Source organism: Phaethon aethereus (assembly GCF_964289735.1).
Source record: "Phaethon aethereus genome assembly, chromosome: 1".
Classification (NCBI taxonomy): domain Eukaryota; kingdom Metazoa; phylum Chordata; class Aves; order Phaethontiformes; family Phaethontidae; genus Phaethon; species Phaethon aethereus.
This window is the reverse complement of record NC_138575.1, coordinates 2,198,514-2,218,609: the sequence shown is the minus strand read 5'-3', so window position 1 is coordinate 2,218,609 and position 20,096 is coordinate 2,198,514. Positions and strand designations below refer to the sequence as shown.

Sequence of the window (20,096 nt, the reverse complement as noted above, 5' to 3'; positions counted from 1 at the left end):
TCTCTACTCCGAACGCAAGGCTTTGCTTAGCCCTGGGAGCAGGACACAGAGTTGAAGGAGGTGGCGGCCTGAGCGTGATTTCACACCGCAGTGAATTAGAAAGGCTCCCGGGAGCTCTTCCCCAGAGGGTGCCTGAAGGCGGTAAACTCAGGAGGTCGATCCAGAGTTTCTAGGACGGGTCAGAGCTTGAATTACTTCAGCTGTTTCCAAAGGGATCAACATGCTGTAAACTTCCCATTGTGTAAATAAACAGCCTGTGCAAGCCCAAAAAGCAGAATTCGGAACGAGCTGGGACAATTTGCATCAGACCATCAAGTTCTTCCCTTGGTGCAAAGGGAGAGCGATGATGGCAGAAGCATGGAGTTCAGGTCTTACCTTGGGGTAGAGTGGTCTTCTGGGCACCTCTCTGGGCAGCCAGAAAGCGCTGGCCAACTTTTTCATCAAAAGCTAAATCTCAGGTTCTTCCGTCTGCTGTCTGGTGGGTGTTTTTTGTAGTGTTGGGTTTGGAGCTTTCCATTATTTTCATTCTCTTTTTGCTGTCTTACTGTTTCTCCTGCCGCGTGGTCCTTTTCTGAAGCCTTTTATGGAAGGCTTTTCCCTTTCTTTACCTCTTAGCTCTCCCTCCCATTCTCAGTTGTAGCTTTTCTGTCTCTCTTCCCTTGTTTCTTTTTTTCTCAAGAATAAAAGATCTCCCTCTCCAATTTCTCAAGCTCTATTTATTATATTCACAGTACTTTTAAAGGGTGAAAGGATGATTTTGGAAGATTGGCAGCAGACTGAACACCTTTTTTCCCTCTCCTAGGACTATGAATCTGAGCATACCATAGGTGTGAGTCACTTCCATTTGATGAAAGTCTGCTCCTTTATATGAAATGGGTTTCTAGAGCTCTTTTTTTTGATTCGACGGGAAAACGTGCTTCATCATGAGCACAACTGATACTAAATCCTGTTGCTATCAGGAGTCTCATCTGAGAGGTGTAAAATTGAGTGAGCACCTGGATCTTTATAGGGCACCTCCATATCCTAGAAGTTTCCTTCTGCCTTTGCTTGTCTGGTGAAGGCAAAGAAGTTTTGGAGGATTTGGGCTGGGTTTGGGTTTTTTTGAGGATTACGTATATTCTGAACCTGAATCGGGGAAGAATCTCCCAGCTTCAGATTCATTTATCCTACAGATTGCATTGTCTGTTGAAATGAGTGCAGCAACGCCCAGTTCTTCCAATGTACTTTTTTTGGAGTAATGTGTGTGCCCCTGAGCAGCATAGCAGGGATGGAAGGAGAAGGCAGAGAGGAAACGCGGGGATTCAGCCTCTCCACAAAGATTTAATAACAGCTCCTGCTTTAACAAGATTCTGTATCGCTAAATCACATCATTAGAGCTACACAATATACTCCAAGACACTTCCTTGTCTGCTGTGATAAATTGTATAATATAAACTTAACAAGACCAGAATATTCAAATAAATTTAAGCGAGAAGATGGTGTGTGATGTTACAGCTTAAAATTGTCAATTAGTGATGTCTGCTTTTTCGACAGTGTTGCGACCTCTGAGCAGAGATTTGGAGCTGCCAGGAGCGCTGGCGCCGATCGCTCCAGCCCCTAAGAGAGATGTACAAATTGTTGTCGAGGCTTTGCAAATCCTGGTGAACATTAAACCTGGGTCATTTTTAGGGTGGGCTAGATCTTCAGTCCTATAAAGCCGAATACCTCAGGTTGGCGGGGTGAATTTATATCCGCTGAGGATCCTTGGCAGCAGCTTTTCATCAGGACTGCAGTGGCGTTTGGATGCGCTGCCAAAAGTGTCCTCGTGTGCTGAATTTTTAAAAAACCTTCAGGTGCTGAATCTTTGAAACAAGTGAGACGGTGTCTTCTGCAGGGAGATGGCTGGGCTGGGTTTTATTGTTCTTGCGGCAGCAAATCATTTCAGAGGGCTTCCCTTTGCAGAAAAAGCCCACATGGGTTATTTGTTTTGGTGCTTGCATGAGTCCGTTATGATGAACAAATTCTGGTGCGAGATGACGCAACAAACCACCTTTTCTCTCTTTCTTTATAAATAAGCACATAATAGGAATTTCTTTGACTTTGTCGAGGGGAAATCTGTCTGCCTGGGTAGTTTCTATATACAGTTTTTAAGCACGGTCTCCAGGCTGAGTCTGTGGCTCAAGTGCAGGAATAGGAAACAAATGGGTTATAGAAATTTCTGTATGACATAAATGCATAGAAAAATCTACTGATCCAAAAGAAGCTGCAAAGGTGCGATGAAACTGATGCAAATACTGTCATAAACTTTCCATTATAATGTGTATCATGTTTTGAGACTGTATATCTATAATATATATATACGTAATATATATACACATATATATAATATGCTGTACATATTTTAAGTGCTTTATATTAGGTAGCATATCGAGTTGTTACATGGCAAGCGTTTTGCTCAGTGATTGTTTTCACTAACATTTTCATGGATGTTCAGTTTAATGTGGTTTTGGTACAACACCGTGACAAAGCAGGAATCCTTGCTTTGCCAGCTCTTCCTACAGCATTTGTGTCTTGGTCCTGTTCACACTTTAGTAGATAATTTGGGGGTGTTTCCTCTACAGCCACAGCTCTGCCCGCTGCTCTTAGCTGCAGTTTAAATTCATTTTGTTGCTGCTTCTCTGCAGCACCCTTCTGAGGTCTGCGGCGGAGAGGGTGTGAGAAGGGACAGGAGGTCTTCGTTGGGTCAGTGTGTTCCTGGGAGGATTCCAAGGAGTTTTCTTGATGTCCCCCCCTCCTCCTACAGCTCCACGCACCCTCCCAGTGAGCTTTTTCCTCGGCATTATTTGCCGAAGGGATAATTGATGCAAATTTCTTGGCAGAGAAAAGGGAGAGGAGCAGTAAGCAAATGTACAGCTGCCGCCAAGGGCACGTCAGAGACCTCCTTCCTCGTCCTGCGGTATTGATGTGGACACTTGGCTGCTTTTCAGCCCCGCTCTGGCACCGTCAGGGTGCCCTAAACGTAGCACAGGTCATCCGATTTGTCACACATGCTTTTCTCTGGCCTTTTCTCCCTCACGTGCAAGTTTCCCATCCTCTTATGTATGTGCTGAAATACGGGTGAGGAGAAGCCTCATGTATTGTCATCAGCGCCTCTGTTTCCAGGCAGCTTAGCTCAATGGGGTTTCATTAACGGTTCATCCCTTAAAACCATCACCATTGCTCTTGGTTGCTGGAGGAGAGGAGCGGGGAGCCAGTCTGCCTGCAGAAGACTTCGTTGGCGAACCAGGACACCGGCCTCTCCCCAACGCTGCCGGTACCACACCAAGGATGCGCTGGGCAGCCTGTATGGTCTTCACGAGAACAGGGTGGATCTAAAGCCGACGTGTTGCTGGTCGCTGTGTTTGGAAAGTAAACAAAAATAGAGAAATTAAGATGGTTTAATGAAGGGAAACAAGATGAGGTGCTTAGTTAATCCAAGGATTAAGCGAGCCCAGCCAGCCTGCTCTGACAAAGCGGAGATTTAAGAGTGAACCCTATCGCAGTGCACGCAAATCCTGTGGGAATCGAGACCAAAGGGCAATGGAGCAGTGTGGCGCCGGCATCAGATACCGGTGGAAGGAAGAGTGAGCTCCCACAAAGAAACAGCTGGACAGTGAAGAAAGGCTTGAATCTGCTTTATTGACAGGGTAGCTGATATGCAATATTAATCTCCGTCTTGAGCATGGGTATACACACAGCTGAATTAATCACAGGAGAGAGGAGTATTGCCTTTTGTTACAATTCTGTAAAACACGCTGTTATGACCCGCTTGGTTATGAGGTTTTCTCACGTTCTAAAATGTATCACCTCAGTGGCTGGAAATTTCCATCTTTGGGTGCTCACCAAAAGTTGCAAGATCTTTTATTCTTCTCAGAAACTTTGACAAAGTCCAAAGCAAACTGTGTGGGTAAGGTAGGATGGGATTTGAATTTTCTAAATCATGGTAATTCAAACCGAGGGTACCCACTGAACCATCAAAAACACGTAAATTAAATGCAGAAGGTGGCTGTAGCTCTCTGCGTATGCTGGCTCTGTCTTAGATACACACTTACAGATACAAATGTGATTTGTGTGGATTGGCTGAGAAACTGTATGGGAATCAAAGGTCTGAAGATGCTATTTTAATGCAGGTATTCAAAAGAGCAGAGTTAAGGTTGGATATTCAGTTGATTTCATTTTTTATATCCTTCCCGTTAAGTGTTTAGCCTTGCAAATTTAATAAAGACAAAGGAAGGCATGTAGTGAAAATTCTCTCAAGCAGGCATCCAGAACACTAGTGAAAATGTGCTTCAGGGAGGCATTTGCTAACAGCGGGTTTAAACTGAAATTACAGGAATCCACCAGAACTCTTTAAGTTATCTCCTAAAAGGGAGTTACTCGCTGAAGGTTGTCTCTATTATAGGGTTTCAGTTTGTGCGAAAGAGTGAATTGGGGTTTCTGCAGTCAAGGGTATATATTAAAGAAAACAATTAAATATATTTGCTGCCCTTTTGGTACAAACTTGTTTTGTTGTTTTAGAGTGAGTGGCAGAATTGCATTGATCCCAACAACATTTTAGAGTATAGCTTCCCGTAGAAGACCTTATTTGTATTCCTCCCAGGAGCAAAAATAGGAAATAAACCATGCTTTGTATTATATAGATTTTCCCGAGCCTGACTGAAAGCACTGTATTATTCATGCACAGACTATCCATCCAAAGCGGTGCCAAAACCGTTTCTCTTTGCATGTGGGAAGGCAGAAGAGTTGTCCCTGCGATAAAGCTGAATTTGTAATCATGGTTGTGGGCAGCGGCGTGGTAGTGACTCCTCATTTAACAGCTCTCAAATTGTGGTTCCCAAAAAAGTGCTTTTTCCGTGGCATTTTGTGTTGGAAAACCGCGTTAACGAAGGTAGAAATGCACCAAATGTTTCATTTCTTACTTTTCTGAGTGATTGATGCAGTTGCCAGTGGGAATTGATAGTCTAAGTCAACAGGAGTGGTTTGCTTGGGAGGGGGAAGCATATCTGTGAAATGTCTTCTGCTCCACAGGAAATGCTGAGGATATCTGAGTGTTTGTAGGTGGGTAGAGCTAAGTGAGGCGTTTCATGTTTGCTATAGAAGTCAATAACATGTTTTACTTGAAAGAATGATCATGCTTTACTGGAAGAAAAATGGTCTAGCCCAGCTATGAGTTTGTCCACCCAATTCAACCTTGTATTCATCTTCAAAAATCCATTTGGACTTCGGATGAGTCGCTAAGCTGTCATAAAATCATAGAATCACAAAATCTTTGGGTTGGAAGGGACCTTCAAAGGTTGTCTAATCCAACTCCCCTGCCATGAGCAGGGACATCTTCAACTAGAGCAGGGTGCTCAGAGCCCCGTCCAACCTGACCTGGGATGTTCCCAGGGATGGGGCATCTCCCACCTCTCTGGGCAACCTGGGCCAGGGGTTCCGCATTGTCAAAAACATCCTCCTTATATCTAGTCTAAATCTGCCCTCTTTTAGTTTAAAAACATTGTCCCTTGTCCTATTGCAACAGGCCCTGCTAAAAAGTCTGTCCCCATCTTTCTTCCAAGCTCCCTCTCAGCCCTGGCAGCTGCAGGAAGGTCTCCCCGGAGCCTTCTCTGCTCCAGGCTGAGCCCCCCCAGCTCTCCCAGCCTGTCCTCCCAGCAGAGCTGTTCCAGCCCTCGGAGCATTGCTGGGGCCTCCTCTGGCCCTGCTCCAGCAGGTCCATGTCTCTCCTGTGCTGAGGGCTCCAGAGCTGGACACAGCCCTGCAGGGGGGTCTCCCCAGAGCGGGGCAGAGGGGCAGAACCCCCTCCCTCTCCCTGCTGGCCACGCGGCTTTGGGGGCAGCCCAGGACACGGTTGGCTTCTGGGCTGTGAGCGCACATTGCCAGCTCATGTCTAGCTTTTCATCCACCAGAGTCCCCAAGTCCTTCTCCATGGGGCTGCTCTCCATCCCTTCATCCCCCAGCCTGTGCTGATACCGGGGGTTGCCCCGACCCAGGTGCAGGACCCTGCGCTTGGCCTTGTTGAACTTCATGAGGTTCACACAGGCCCATTCTTCGAGCTTGTCCAGGTCCCTCTGGATGGCATCCCGTCCCTCAGGCATGTCAACCGCTCCATTCAGCTTGGTGTCATCTGCAAACTTGCTGAGGGTGCACTTGATCCCACTGTATGTCATTGATGAAGATACTAAAGAGTACTGGTCCCAGTACAGACCCCTGAGGGACACCACTTGTCACCAATCTCCATCTGGACATTGAGCCATTGACCACTACCCTCTGGATGCGACCATCCAACCAATTCCTCAACCACCCAACAGTCCACCCATCAAATCCGTATCTCGCCCAATTTAGAGAGAAGGATCTTGTGGGGGAACATGTCAAACGCCTTACAGAAGTCCAGATAGACAACGTCTATAGCTCTTCCCCTTCCACTGATGTCGTCACTCCATCATAGAAGGCCACTGTCCTCACTCCCCAAAGCTTTGTAGCCTTTTATAGTCATAAGAGCACCCTGATCTAGTTGAAGATGTCCCTGCTCATTGCAGGGGGGGTGGACTAGATGGCCTTTGATGGTCCCTTCCAACCCAAACTGTTCTATGATTCCATGATTCTGTGACTATCTACGAAATGCCCAGTCAGGGAGGCTTGTTAAAGGCTTTTCTGAAGTTCAGAAAGGATGTAATGTATTTCCAATAGCCAGAGTGGATCCAGTTTAACCCCATCTTACAGAGAGGAAGAACAGCTACCACTGCCACAGTCCACTGGAGTTGGAGATGTTGCCATCCCTCAGTCCTCAGACGCAGCCAACAGATAACCCTCCCAAACCATAGTATGCGGGATACAGCCTAAGGCAGCATATTTTTTATTGTCAAGCAGAAGAAAATCCTCTAAGAGATTTTTTTAATGAAGGCTATTTTTATTTTTTGCCTTTAATGAATTCAGTTGAGCAATTTAAAACCATTTCAAGGTTGTTCTCTTTCTTTTTTTTTCTCAAGTGACAGTGAAGTCCCACAAATCTAGGGAGATGCTGGCAATAAAACTGCTTAGATAGTATATAAAAAGCCACTGATGGGATTATTTTGCTGCAGCTCGTTGCAGCTATTATGCTCAGCAGCATGATTCCTCATTGTAAGTTCATAAAAGAGCTAACGACAGGAAGTGGAGATTTGCAAAGTTAAATGAAAGTGGAATGCAAATTCATAACAAAAAGAGCAACTAATGATGGGAAGAGTGTACTGAGGACCATGGTAAATGTGCTGTCACTTAGCATCTCTCAATGAAATGCACTTGGTTTTAGCCAGGAGGTATTGTAATTAGATGCAGGAAACACGTCCTGATCTTCTCCATCCTAATGGCACGCAAAAAGTCATGCTGGAGGAGAGCTCCTTCACCTGCAGAAGCGATGAGAGTATTTGCCGTGCAAGTACTTCTGGGACGTAACCAAACAAGCTCTTCATGGAGACGAGTATTGGGAAAGCTAAATCTGAATGCAAAAGATGGAACGTGACAGTGCAGTGAGCAGTTACGCACCTTGAAAGAACTTCTTTCAGCTTTTTTGGGGTGAACACATTTGTGTTGTTCATCATTTTTCACCAGCGGCTATCTCTGTGCAAGTAAAATAATGCACAGACTGATACTCAAAATCATTTGTTTGTCACTTTGTCATGATAAGCCATCAAGTTGCACAGGAGATTTCTTCTGACAGATGTGTGAACAAAAAGTGAATCAGGGATTGGAAAAGCTGGTTTACAAGGAAAGGTTAAAAGTGCTGCATGTGTGTTATTTATACATATCCCAGGGAGACACGGAAAGCACCCGCGTGTCTCAGCAAGGTGTACATGCTGGGGAGAAGAGGTGTGGGAGTTGACTGGGGTGAAGTTTGTAACTGGGGAATGAGGTGAAATTCAGAGATTGTAAATGTAGGGAGAAGGATAGAGAAAAACCTCCCTGAAATAAAGGTGTCATGAACTGCAGAATATTTTATTTACTGTAATAAGACTTGAAAAACTCCACCAGACAATGTTCTTGAGACCCTGTGCTGGAAAGGTTTTACTTTGGCTGATTTGACCTTCTCCATGGTGTAACTGGTGTCTCCCCCTTGTCACCCCTGTGCTGTATTTCTGAGGGCGGCTTTGGTTTGCATTTCAGGGCTGCTTTCGGCAAAGAGTCAGAAGTTCTCATTGGCAACCTGGGAGATAAACTCATCCCTCAACAGGAAATTCTGCGGGACGTCAGTGATCTGAAGGCCTTGGCCAACATGCACGAGAGCCTGGAGTGGTTAGCAGGTCGCACCAAGGCAGCCTTCTCCAACCTCTCAGCCACCCAGAGTAAGTAGCTCCCATAGGAGAACCTTTGACTTAGAAATAGAAACCATCATAAATATGGGATTTTATCAGGAGTGGGCATCTTTTGTTCTTGATTTCAAAGCAGGTTTGTGTCAGAGGGAAGTAGAAAGCAAAGCAGCTCCATCTCTTTCCTCCTAGCGAATGCTGTGGTGTGACATCTGCTCAGACTGTGGTGGGCACCACGTGAGGGTGCCAGGAGCATCACTTCTAGCATAATCTCTGAAGGGTCTTTCAACACTTGAGCTTTTCAGCCATCCCTGCTAATGACATTGCACAGGAGCAGGTATCAGTGCCGAGACAGGTTTCATTTTCTTTAAAGCATCGCTAGATCGCTGAATATTTTAAAATAGATGTGTATTATAAATTCAGTAGAGAAATTGAACAGCTTTTAATGAGGGATGCCCTAACGTGCATGTCACTGGGGCACTGATGCTCAGCCTGCAAAGGCAGAAGCAACCCTTGGTGAACCGAGGTGCTCGGAGAGCAGAGATGTGGGGGCCTAGAGACCCTGCTTCTGCTCCTGGCTGTCAAGGATGGCCCACGCTACCTTTGTGAGATCATTTCACTTCTCTGTGCTTCAGCTTTCACTTCTTCTCCTGGGGAATAGTGATTTTTTTCTGTCTGGAAAGTGCTAGAGGCGTGATTAGTGTTGCTTCTCTTCTTATCACTGTCATTGGCGTTGTCTGCATGGGGTCACGTTCAGAGGAGGGTTGTGGCTATGACCCAGAAGTAAAGCTCGGCATAAACAGACCTCAGCTTTGCTGCTTTCCACCAATGTCTTTCCACTGTTATTAACTCACATAGAGTCAGCTAAAACTCAGCTGACACGGGGTTAAGCTTTTCCTAGGGCCAGGGGTTTGGGTCTCACGTGCCTACCGAGACGCTCCCAATAGCTGTCCTGTGTCACAGGTTGACCCTGGGGAGGTGGCTGTGCATTTGTTATTGTATTTTTCCTAGATCCTTGTAATAAAATAGTGTGCATTTTACAAATATTGAACAGCCCCTGTTGTCTAGGGGTTATATTAAATGCAGCTGCTTCAGGTGTGGAAGGAGGCATCTACACCATGCTGGAGATGAGGAGCAGAGGAGAGGGAAGGCATTCCATAAAAAAAATACGCAGAGCTTGGTGGGATCCCAGGACACATGGGGACATAGTGAGCATACATGGCATTTCTGCAGTTTGTCGCACAAATATGGAGCAGAGTCTCTGGGGGAAGGTACTCACAGAGGGGCGGGACTGTGGGCAGCCAGATCTTCCGAGCTCTCGTGGGAATTTGGCATTGAAAATCACCTCAGCCATATTTTCTGGGGGAAGTGATGGGGGAAATTTTCTGGTACTAAATAAAGTTGGAGTGTTGTGTGTCTGTTAAAATAATTGTCCCTTAACAGCAGAGCATCTCTGGTTGCATGGCAATCCTTGCTATGGCTTCTACCTTTCTAGAGCAGGACCTTTAAACTCTTTACTCCAGCTGTCCACAATCAGTTTGTTGGAATCCAGAAGGGTAATTAAGATTATACAATCAGCTACCAATTAAAGACCCAAAATACTCCAAGTAGCTTTAATATTCCTATAACCCATACTTTGAGTGCTCGATACCCAAGTGACAAGAAGAATTGCTGTGCTTTCACAGGGTATACTTCAAAGTATCAAAAACCAAACCAGAACAAAACCCAATGGAAAATGCTATCAGGTTCAATAGCCAAATACTTATTCCTGGAATTTTAGTTGCTGGGAGAGTTCTTGAGGCTGAGGATCTGTGCTCTGACAGTCAAAGTTGTTAAAAATAAAAACATCACATAATTTCAGTACTAGTTGAAAACTCAAAATTTTTAATCAATATTTTCCAAACATAAAAGGGCATGAGCGTGACTTTCAGGCTTCTGAGAGGACATTACACACAGCAGTGAATAAACATAAAAGTACGAAGTGTAATATTTCACTTGGCAGCATCCTCCTGACAGTAAAAATTCATCATCCTTTTGTAATAACTTTATACCAATGCACTAAAATGGCTGTACACAAATGCCAGGAGTATCTGAAACAAGAGGAAGAACGAGCAGTGTTAGAAAATGATAAAGACTGTTGACCTCATGGTTATAAATGAAACCTGGTGGAGTATATCTCATAAATGGTACATCAGTAGAGCAGACTGCAATCTATATGGAAGAAGTAAAAAGTGATGCCATGGGGCAGAGGTGGTGGTATAAGTCAGATGTATTTACAAATCCAGCAAGCTACGGTGATATACAGGGGAATGCAATTGTTTTGGGGAAGAATACGAAGAATAAACAACAGAGGAAAAATGAGATGAGATATCTCTTTCCATCCCACCTGGGCAGGAGGAGAACAGCACTGCAAATGCACTCGGACTGAGCTGGAAGGAGGCAACATTAAAACTATCTATTGTTTCAAAGATTCATGCAATGTTAATGCCATAACGCTCAACTGTCATACAAGTTATTCTGTTCTTTTCTGTCGTGGTTTGATCATCTGAATTTCTGAGCATCTCGCTGCTGGAAGCCACAGCATATTAATGAGAATCAGGGGGAGGGAGGGAGGAAGGAAAATAACTGACCAAAGGTAAAGCTAAGAAAAGTGGGTTTCTGCCACGCACTGAAGCTCACCAAATTCAGACTCAGATTGCCATAAGTGCAGCCAGCTTTGTCATTTCAACGTCATTAACTTTAACTTTAAGATACGCCTATGTGAAAGCCAAGCATTCCAGTTCAATGCAACTGGAGTCTGTGGTTCATCATACAGAAGTCAACGGTCCATTAGTCACCCAGCTCTCTTTTTTGGGAGCTGACTTTGGGCAGATGGCAGGTGTTATATTCCTTTGAGCAACTCTGTCTTCTGCTTTATTTTTCTCCTTGGACTAGATGCTACACCGAAGTGTCTATGCTTGAACAGGAGCAGTAATCTCATTAACTGGTAGCAGCGGTGCAGGTTTATCTTCCGTGCTTACCACACGTTGGGCCAATGCATGATGAGAACACGCATCCAGGTCTTTGATCGTTTCCCTTTTCTGTCCCAGCAACTTGAGATTAAATCTTGGTCCCATCCAGGGCATCATCAAAGCGCTTAGTGAGTGATTGGGACCAGAATTTTTGGTGCAGTGCCAGAAATACCATCATCTCCAACAAGTCCATGACATTATGGTGGTGGCCCCATATTCCTTCCCCGTAGAAGGTCCATAGCTTTCCCAGCAAAGCTTCCCTGGCTGCAGTTGGGCAATTTATAGCCATAGCTGTAAGTATTCAGAAACCACAAGGTGCAGTTGGGTAGGTATGGACATGTTTTGGGAAATCCTAAAAAGGAGGCTACCTATTGGTGGCTTTTTGGTTAGGCTGTCAAAAGGCCCCTTCCTTAGAGATAAAAATTCAATAAACTTTTGCTGTGGATGTGCCACAATTATCACTCATTTAAAAACAGTCTTGCTAATAGAGTGTTTTATCATGCTGGGCAGTCTCTGCATTCTTCATTATTTAGTGTTTGCTAAGCTGATGGCTCTTCCATAGCTCTTCCCTTATCTGCACTCCTTCAGAATTGGATTTTATATTTTCCGAACCGGTCAGATATGACAAAGTCATTTTCTTTTGCTCTTGTCTTTTGAGGGAGTACGAACTTCTTTTTAACAATAACCATTTAAGGATTAAAGTTGCTGGAAGAAGATGAATTAACTGAGGAAAACAAGTAAATTTTAAATAGGTTTTCTATGAAATTGGAAGTAGGGTTTCCTCTCCCCTTCCTCTCCTGTTTCTCTCCCTTGTCATATGCAGGTATAACATACACTCATCCTTTTCCCTTGTCAGAGCTTCAGCATTCTGAAGCCCTCTGAATATTTTACAAAGAAGGAATTATTATGCATGATGAAGGACTTGGGACAATCTGTACATTTTTAAGATGATTGCATGCTGTGTGTAGGTAGGAAGATGAAAAATAATCCATTATCTTACTGCGTTGCAGCTACCCTTTTAAATTCAGCCAGCTGTTGGCATCTCATGACTTCAGATCGTTATAGTCAGCAGCTAACGACTGACTGGCCTAACGTTGAGTTTGAAATTACTTTTTCATGGAGCTCACATAAAAAAGCGTTGTCCTTCTCTTCTAGATGGCTTACTGGAAGTAAAGTTTTTGCATGTGTACCATGTGTCCACGTAGGTTTACAGATCAGTAGATACTCCTGCATCCACCCAAAGGTTTTCTAGTGTATCATGTTCACTTTCTGTGTGTGCTTTCTCTTTTTGTCCTTAATAAAGGGTAATGCTATTTTAGTACCTTGACGGTTTTATCTGGAAAAACAGGACTCTGGCAGTAGTATTAAGAAAGACACATCCTCTCCTGTCATTACCTTCTCCACACACAAAAAAACTCTTTAGAAAGGGATCCTGAGTCTCAATATTTAGTCAAAGCAGGGAGAGATGCATCAAGCAGCACCCCCGAGAGGAAGCGTTGGGTCAGGAGGCTATTGAAATCAAGACAGAAATGCAAAAAAACTCTGAGTGTTTTTATTGTGGGCTGTTTGTTGGCATATTTGTTGTTATGTAGCACCCCGGACCCTGGATTCACGCAGTTGGGTAAGGACCTTGCTGAAAACCACACATATACGTGCACACTTACCCTTTTTCTTGGAAAAATGCTTCCAAAGCGTGAAGGACTCAAAACATGCTGTTTTTTAGAACCAGACTGAAAACCTAAACCGATGATTTCTTTGACAGTTGTCAAAGCTCTGGACTTTCAATACCAGCTCCTCCCTGTCTGCTAGTGTCCCTGGGAAGTAGGCACTGCAGCAAAGATTCCTTAAAAAGCAAAGATTCCAAGTCTTTGACACCAGCCTGTCTTCAGGCAGGCGTCAGGCTGACTCTGTGTCTGCAGTGGCAGAAACTAGAAGGTGAACTCTCAATAACTGAGGAAAAATATGAGTACACATTTGGAATTAACCTCTGCAGATCAAACCTGTCTCCCTATGGGGGAAGCACCCCAGTGTTAGAGATGCATGGGAAGCCTCCTCCGAGGGCTCACTCCATAGCTGGAGCTGCTGTGCCCTTGAGGACATGTTAACCCCGCTGCTGATGAAGCTGGGTCTCCACTCCAGTGATTTGCATTAGACACAGGGCTAATTACTGTGTTTGGTTAAGCCAGCTGCACACAGGTTTAATGAGAAATGTGGAAATACCTCACTCCCTGTCCGAAGGAGGGGTTTGCACAGACCGTTGGGAGAACGTGGCTTTCCAGCTCTCCCTCCCCATTTCACACGAGCCTCATTCGGGAGGGTGGAGAGACCCAGCTCCAGGCATGATGCTGCCTTCCCCCTCTGCCCATGGCCTTCTTGCCCCCACCTCTGCCCTCAGTCCCACCGTGAGAGCTGTAAGCAGGGTGTTTAAGTGATGTCCGTATGTCAAAGTGATGCAGAGGCCAATATGCAAATTGGGAGATAAATCCCTCTGGTTCTTCCCCAAGAAGTCCTTCCCCATTGGATTCTTACCTCTTTTTTCTTCACCCATCTGAGCAATCTAAATCGTACGTTATACCATACAAAAAGCCAGCATGGAGTTTGTTACCATCACAGGCTTTATCTGGGAATACAACAATTTTCCTGTAGCACTCTTAATTCCCGCTGCCACATTGCACTATAATCCCGTGGTTTCCAAAGTAGAGGCCTCAATCTCAAGTAGGGTTGTGAACCAGCCAGATTTAATTGCAAAAGTGCTGAGAAGTAAAATCACAATGAGGACACCAACAATAAAGCTTAGGAGTCATTGTCTTTAGCGAGAGGAAATGGCCTCAAGTTGCACCAGGAGAGGTTTAGGCTGGGTATTAGGAAAAATTTCTTTATTGAGAGGGTGATCAAACATTGGCACAGGCTGCCCAGGGAGGTGGCGGAGTCACCATCTCTGGAAGTGTTCAAAAAATGTGTGGATGTGGCGCTTCAGGACATGGTTTAGTGGGCATGGTGGTGTTGGGTTGATGGTTGGACTTGATGACCTTAAAGGTCTTTTCCAGCCTTAATGATTCTGTGATTCTATGATTCTGTCTTCACCTATTTATGTTGCAAAAAGAGCATGGCTCTTCCCTGGCAGCTGGGTCTGGTTAGAATCACACAGAATCACAGGATCACTAGGTTGGAAAGGACCTTCAAGATCATCAAGTCCAACCATTAATCCAGTTAGGATGCAGTTTGGTCTGTTAGTGTGTTTTTAAGGCGTTATAAAACAAGGAGGTTTATTTAGGGGCATCGCAGGGTGTGCAAGGGCAGAGTTTGGCCCTTCTGAATTATCTCAAAGGGCATTCAGCCTCTTAACTTCTTTATCCGGGATGCTTCCAAAGCAGCTTATTTTCTCCTGTTCAGAGGTGCATGTCGTGGTTTAACCACCACCTGGAACCAGGACTGTGCTTTCACCCAAAAATCAAAGGGCAGTGTCTAGAAGATGACTTCACCACTTCTGCAGTTGGGCAGCACTTCACCTCCGCATTTGCAGCAGTTTGGGTGAGCTAAAACTTCATTCAGAAGCAGGAGGGGAGGAAAAAAGTTGGTCCTACAGCTTTTTAGCAAATACTGCAGCTGTCTGTCACTGACTGGGTCTTATTAACGATAATACTGAGCATTTGCATCGCGTTTTCTAGCCATAGATCTTCCAGATACTTTAAAAGCTTAGTGAAGGCCATTACAGGGTCAGGACTAACCTGGAGCGCTTTGCACCCAGAGGGTCAGCATCCCCTCTGGAGGCTCCGTAAGCCTCCTCGCGCTGAAGTGGGCTCTGATGGCTAATAGAACGCATCCTGCAACGCTCGAGAAAGTGATGCCTTTTAAAATTGATGGCGGAGCCCCTTTATACCACTCGGCCAGAATAAAGGAGCTATAAATTACAGTCACTTTAAGGCCCTTTTCTGCTGACGGAGTGGTGTAAAGGGGTCTCAGTACAAATGAAAATCAGGCCCAATGCGGTGGTAAAATTGATGCCTTTCATTTCGTAGTCAGGCCACACAGCAGCGCTGAACTCAGACGGGTCTTTGTGTTTAACCCTGGTGTTTCTAATGAACTGAATTCAGCTCTTAAATGGGGCTATATTTCTCTCAAGTTGGAGCTTTTTTTTTTTCTGTCACTGAACGTGTAACACATCTTGCTGTATTGATTGCTCATGGGGAACCTTTTTGTAGGCATCTATTAATAGAGAACCTTATTTAAAAGCCAGATTAAAGGTGATCAACACATGCCTGACCTCATGCAGGAGAAGAACTTCGTGAATGCCATCGCTTTATTATTGCAACTAAAGTAAGTTTCTTTCTAAAATAGGAAAAACTGCAAATTTCTAACAAATGCAAAACATCTGCCATTAACTTAAAAAGATAAATCTTGAGTGCTTGTATTATTTGATGAATATCTGTTGCTTCAATATAACTTAGTCTTCCATTTTAGTTTCTTAAGCAGTCTCATTTTCCAATTATTTTTTTTTCTGTTCCACTAAGTGAACAGTTGGTGCTCTTCTGCAAATGCTCAAAACATGGTCAGATCCCCTTCTCAGTTGCTCTGAATCTTCATAATACAATCACCCATAATGTCTTTTTTCCATCTTATAGCTATGCACACATCGTCTGAATGGAGATCTGGTGTCCTGGGGTGATCCCTTTCCACCTCTGCCCTTCAGACTGTTTGATCACGATCATGTTAACGCAGTTGCTGTCTATGGGGTGTTGTACAGACAAGCGCAAGTTCACCCTGTCCATGCCCTGAGCTGACCAGTTACGTGAATGTGGGTAGTCCTGCCATAAGCTCAAGGTGTCAAGCCCTGCACCTGGGTAGTGTACTAATTTGGCCTGGGAACAGCTGGTTCAAAATACACTCAAAATACTGGCTGGATGGGATCCACCTGAGAGTACTGAGGGAGCTGGCGGAAGAGCTTACCAAGCCACTCTCCATCATTTATCAGCAATCCTGGTTAACAGGGAAGGTCCCAGAAGACTGGAGGCTTGCCAGTGTGACGCCCGTCTACAAGAAAGGCCGGAAGGAGGATCCTGGGAACTACAGGCCTGTCAGCCTGACCTCCGTACCGAGGAAGATCATGGAGCGGTTCGTCTTGAGAGTGCTCACAGGGCATGTGCAGGACAACCAAGGGACCAGGCCCAGCCAGCACGGGTTCATGAAAGGCAGGTCCTGCTTGACCAACCTGATCTCCTTCTATGACCAGGTGACCCGCCTAGTGGATGAGGGAAAGGCTGTGGACGTTGTCTACCTGGACTTTAGTAAAGCCTTTGACAGCGTCTCCCACAGCATTCTCCTGGAGAAACTGGCGGCTTGTGGCTTGGACAGGTTTACTCTTCACTGGGTGAGGAACTGGCTGAATGGCTGAGCCCAGAGAGTTGTGGTGAATGGCGTTAAATCCAGCTGGCGGCCGGTCACAAGCGGTGTTCCCCAGGGCTTGGTTCTGGGGCCGGTCTTGTTCAATATCTTTATTGATGATCTGGATGAGGGGATCGAGTGCTCCCTCAGTAAGTTTGCAGATGACACCAAGTTGGGTGGGAGTGTTGATCTGCTGCAGGGTAGGAGGACTCTGCAGCGGGATCTGGACAGGCTGGATCGATGGGCAGAGGCCAACTGTATGAGGTTTAATAAGGCCAAGTGCAGGGTCCTGCACTTGGGTCCCAACAACCCCATGCAATGCTACAGGCTTGGGGAGGAGTGGCTGGAGAGCTGCCCGGCGGAAAAGGACCTGGGGGTGCTGGTTGACAGCTGGCTGAACATGAGCCGGCAGTGTGCCCAGGTGGCCAAGAAGGCCAACAGCGTCCTGGCCTGGATCAGCAATAGTGTGGCCAGCAGGAGCAGAGCAGGGATCGTGCCCCTGTACTCGGCACTGGTGAGGCCACAGCTTGAATCCTGTGTTCAGTGTTGGTCCCCTCACTACAAGAAGGACGTTGAGGTGCTGGAGCGTGTCCAGAGAAGGCAACGGAGCTGGTGAGGGGTCTGGAGCACAAGTCTGATGAGGAACAGTTGAGGGAACTGGGGGTGTTCAGTCTGGAGAAGAGGAGGCTGAGGGGAGACCTTATCCCTCTCTACAACTACGTGAAAGGGGGTTGTGGTGAGGTGGGTGCTGGTCTCTTCTCCCAAGTAACTAGTGATAGGACGAGAGGAAACGGCCTCAAGTTGCACCAGGGGAGGTTTAGATTGGATATTAGGAAAAATTTCTTTACAGAGAGAGTGGTCAAACATTGGCACAGGCTGCCCAGGGAGGTGGTGGAGTCACCATCAGTGGACGTGTTCAAAAAATGTGTAGACGTGGCTCTTCAGGACATGGTTTAGTGGGCATGGTGGTGTTGGGTTGATGGTTGGACTTGATGATCTTAGAGGTCTTTTCCAACCTCAGTGATTCTGTGAAAATGCTGTTGGATGTCTTCATTCAGGTCTAGTTCGTTCAGAGGAGAACCAGAGGAAGCCAAATAGAAAGGCTCTTCTTGTGCATCTTGTCTACATCGCCGTGTCTCAGATCCACCCAGCTCCCTCTTTGCCAGTCCCACAGCCTGGTCCTGTGCTGACATCTCTGGGATGCTGCAGAGATGACCAATGCCATCTCCTTGCTACTACAAACGCCACCACTGTCCATAGTATGGGGGCTGGTATTTAATCAAGAAATGAGATTCCTGCCCCAAGTTACAGGTTTCCCAACATGAGAGTCCCTTGAGCAAGGACAGGAGAGCTTTGCTATCCCCAGGAAAGGTAAAATGTGGATCTATCAATCAAGTCCAAACAAAACTATCTGTGATATCTGCTAAGGCAGAAGCCTTTCAGAAGATATTTGGAGAGGAAATAGTATGTACCCATTGGTATCCTGACTCAGAGCATTTATGAGCTTTTATCAATGATTCCAGGAGCCCTCAGCAATGCTATGGATGTGTTTTCTTCCGAAGAGCCTCCAGATTGAATGGGTTGACTTAATGTATCAAAATGGGATTTTTTCCCCCTCTAATTCAGCAAAATTGTCTTGTATCCGAAAGCGAAGCTGTGTTTGTCGGTCTCTTAACACCAGCTGAAGCCTGACTGAGAGCTGAGCAGTGTTACTCGGGCAGCAAACAAGAGTTCAGCTGGTACCATTTTAGCTGGGTTGACTTTTGGAGGACTAAAGCCATGGAAAATTTATTTGGGACAGCAAAGTAGCAAGGCTAACCTTCAAGACCAGCAGGGAACTGCTGACCTTGTGAAGACACAATGGCTGTTTTGATAAACCAGAGCATTAAGTGATTCTTTTAGTTTGTTTTATAACTTGTGCAATAATATTTCATAGCTCAAATATGGGTCTGCTTTGGTCAGTCCCAGGGAGTGAAACCACACAGTCACCAGCCAACTAAAAGCTCTTGTTCTCTTGTCGAAGTGATCTCCTAGTGCCTTTCAGTGCCTTTTGTTCCCTTGAACGTCTGCAGTGAAGCTGTTCTTATGAATTAGTGGTTGCTGCTTTCTCCAGCCTCGATGCTTTACATCAAATATTTAATGGTTAGAAAACGAGATGTTGTTTTTCTGACCTGGGTGCTCAGCATTTGTGGTTCTTTATCTCACACAATAGGCACACCACAGTGATGCAGTTCCCATATTGATCTGATGTTGTGGGGTCAGCACTTAGCTTACCGTCATGATTACACTAATTACTCTTGTTCCATCTTTCTTTCCTCCCACCCACCAGCCTTAAACGCAGGGGATTGTCATGTAAATAAGTGACCTAATTAGCAGTGCTTTCAAACCATTTTACAATGAGGATCCCTCATGAGTAATACCAATAAATCAAGGTTTTTGTGGAAATAACTCCAAAGAGCCTGCTGTCCACTCCAGTTGGTTCAATGCATTAGGATCTGTTTATCTCTTCTGAAGAAAATGACTCATTCGTGTCAAAGATTAATAGCAGTAAGTCCATCTGCTTCTCCTTGGCTTGTTAGAGGTGACAGCTTACTATAGTATGGACGGGGCAAAATCATTTCCAAAACTAGGTGACAGGACTCAAAAGTGTAGTCCACCATTGATGTTACCAGTGAGTCACTTTGCCACGATGCATGGGCTATAGGATTGTTCTGATCTAACCAGCAGTTATATTCATATGGGACTTGGGGGAAACGACTCTTGAATAAGCAGGAATTGTGGAGAAGTCAAGACTATGAGTCTGCTGCAGCTGATGCACAACGTAACTAATGTTCCTGCTGACATTAAAGTCGTCTTTCTGCTTGTCTGCTTTCCTGAGAGTGGATTCTATGTGTTTCCTATTCTTCAGCCTACATTTGAAAACCCTTTGTAATTCCCATGGATATTCAGATCCACGCCTTCCTCTATATCCTCTTGGCAAGACTCATTCATTCTCATTTGTCTTCCAGCACAGACCTCCCTGCTGCTTCTCCTCTTGCTTGTAAACCAATCTATTAAAAATAAAGAGCCCCCAAAACGCTTCTATCTATAATTGTCAACACTCAAAAAAGGGTCCTGAACGTATCAACTTAATTGTATTATTTTCATTACACTTTCTTCACCTTATCCCTGCCTCTTGCAAAGAAGACCAGTTTTGCTCTTGGGCATCAGGATGCCTGTTGACTTCGGGACTTCTGTTTTTTGCTCTTCAAGTGAGTCCAAAGAACGGGAGGTTTAAGGTCCTTTTAGAAGTACATCCCTCTCAGGACATAGAATCATAGAATGGTTTGGCTTGGAAGGGACCTTAAAGATCAGCTAGTTCTGATCCACCTTCCACTAGAGCAGGTTGCTCAAAGCCCCATCC

The 20,096-nt window shown here is 45.2% G+C and overlaps 1 protein-coding gene across 1 annotated transcript in view; it reads left to right on the top strand.

Annotated features, from left to right (window-relative positions):
• EXOC4 (exocyst complex component 4) overlaps positions 1-20,096 on the top strand; it is a gene marked incomplete at both ends in the record, with an annotated part of 415,129 nt that overhangs the window by 347,382 nt on the left and 47,651 nt on the right. Inside the window, one exon of the mRNA XM_081999953.1 lies at positions 8,158-8,336. Coding sequence (XP_081856079.1) covers positions 8,158-8,336 — 179 coding nt within the window. The remainder of the gene's footprint in view (positions 1-8,157; positions 8,337-20,096) is intronic.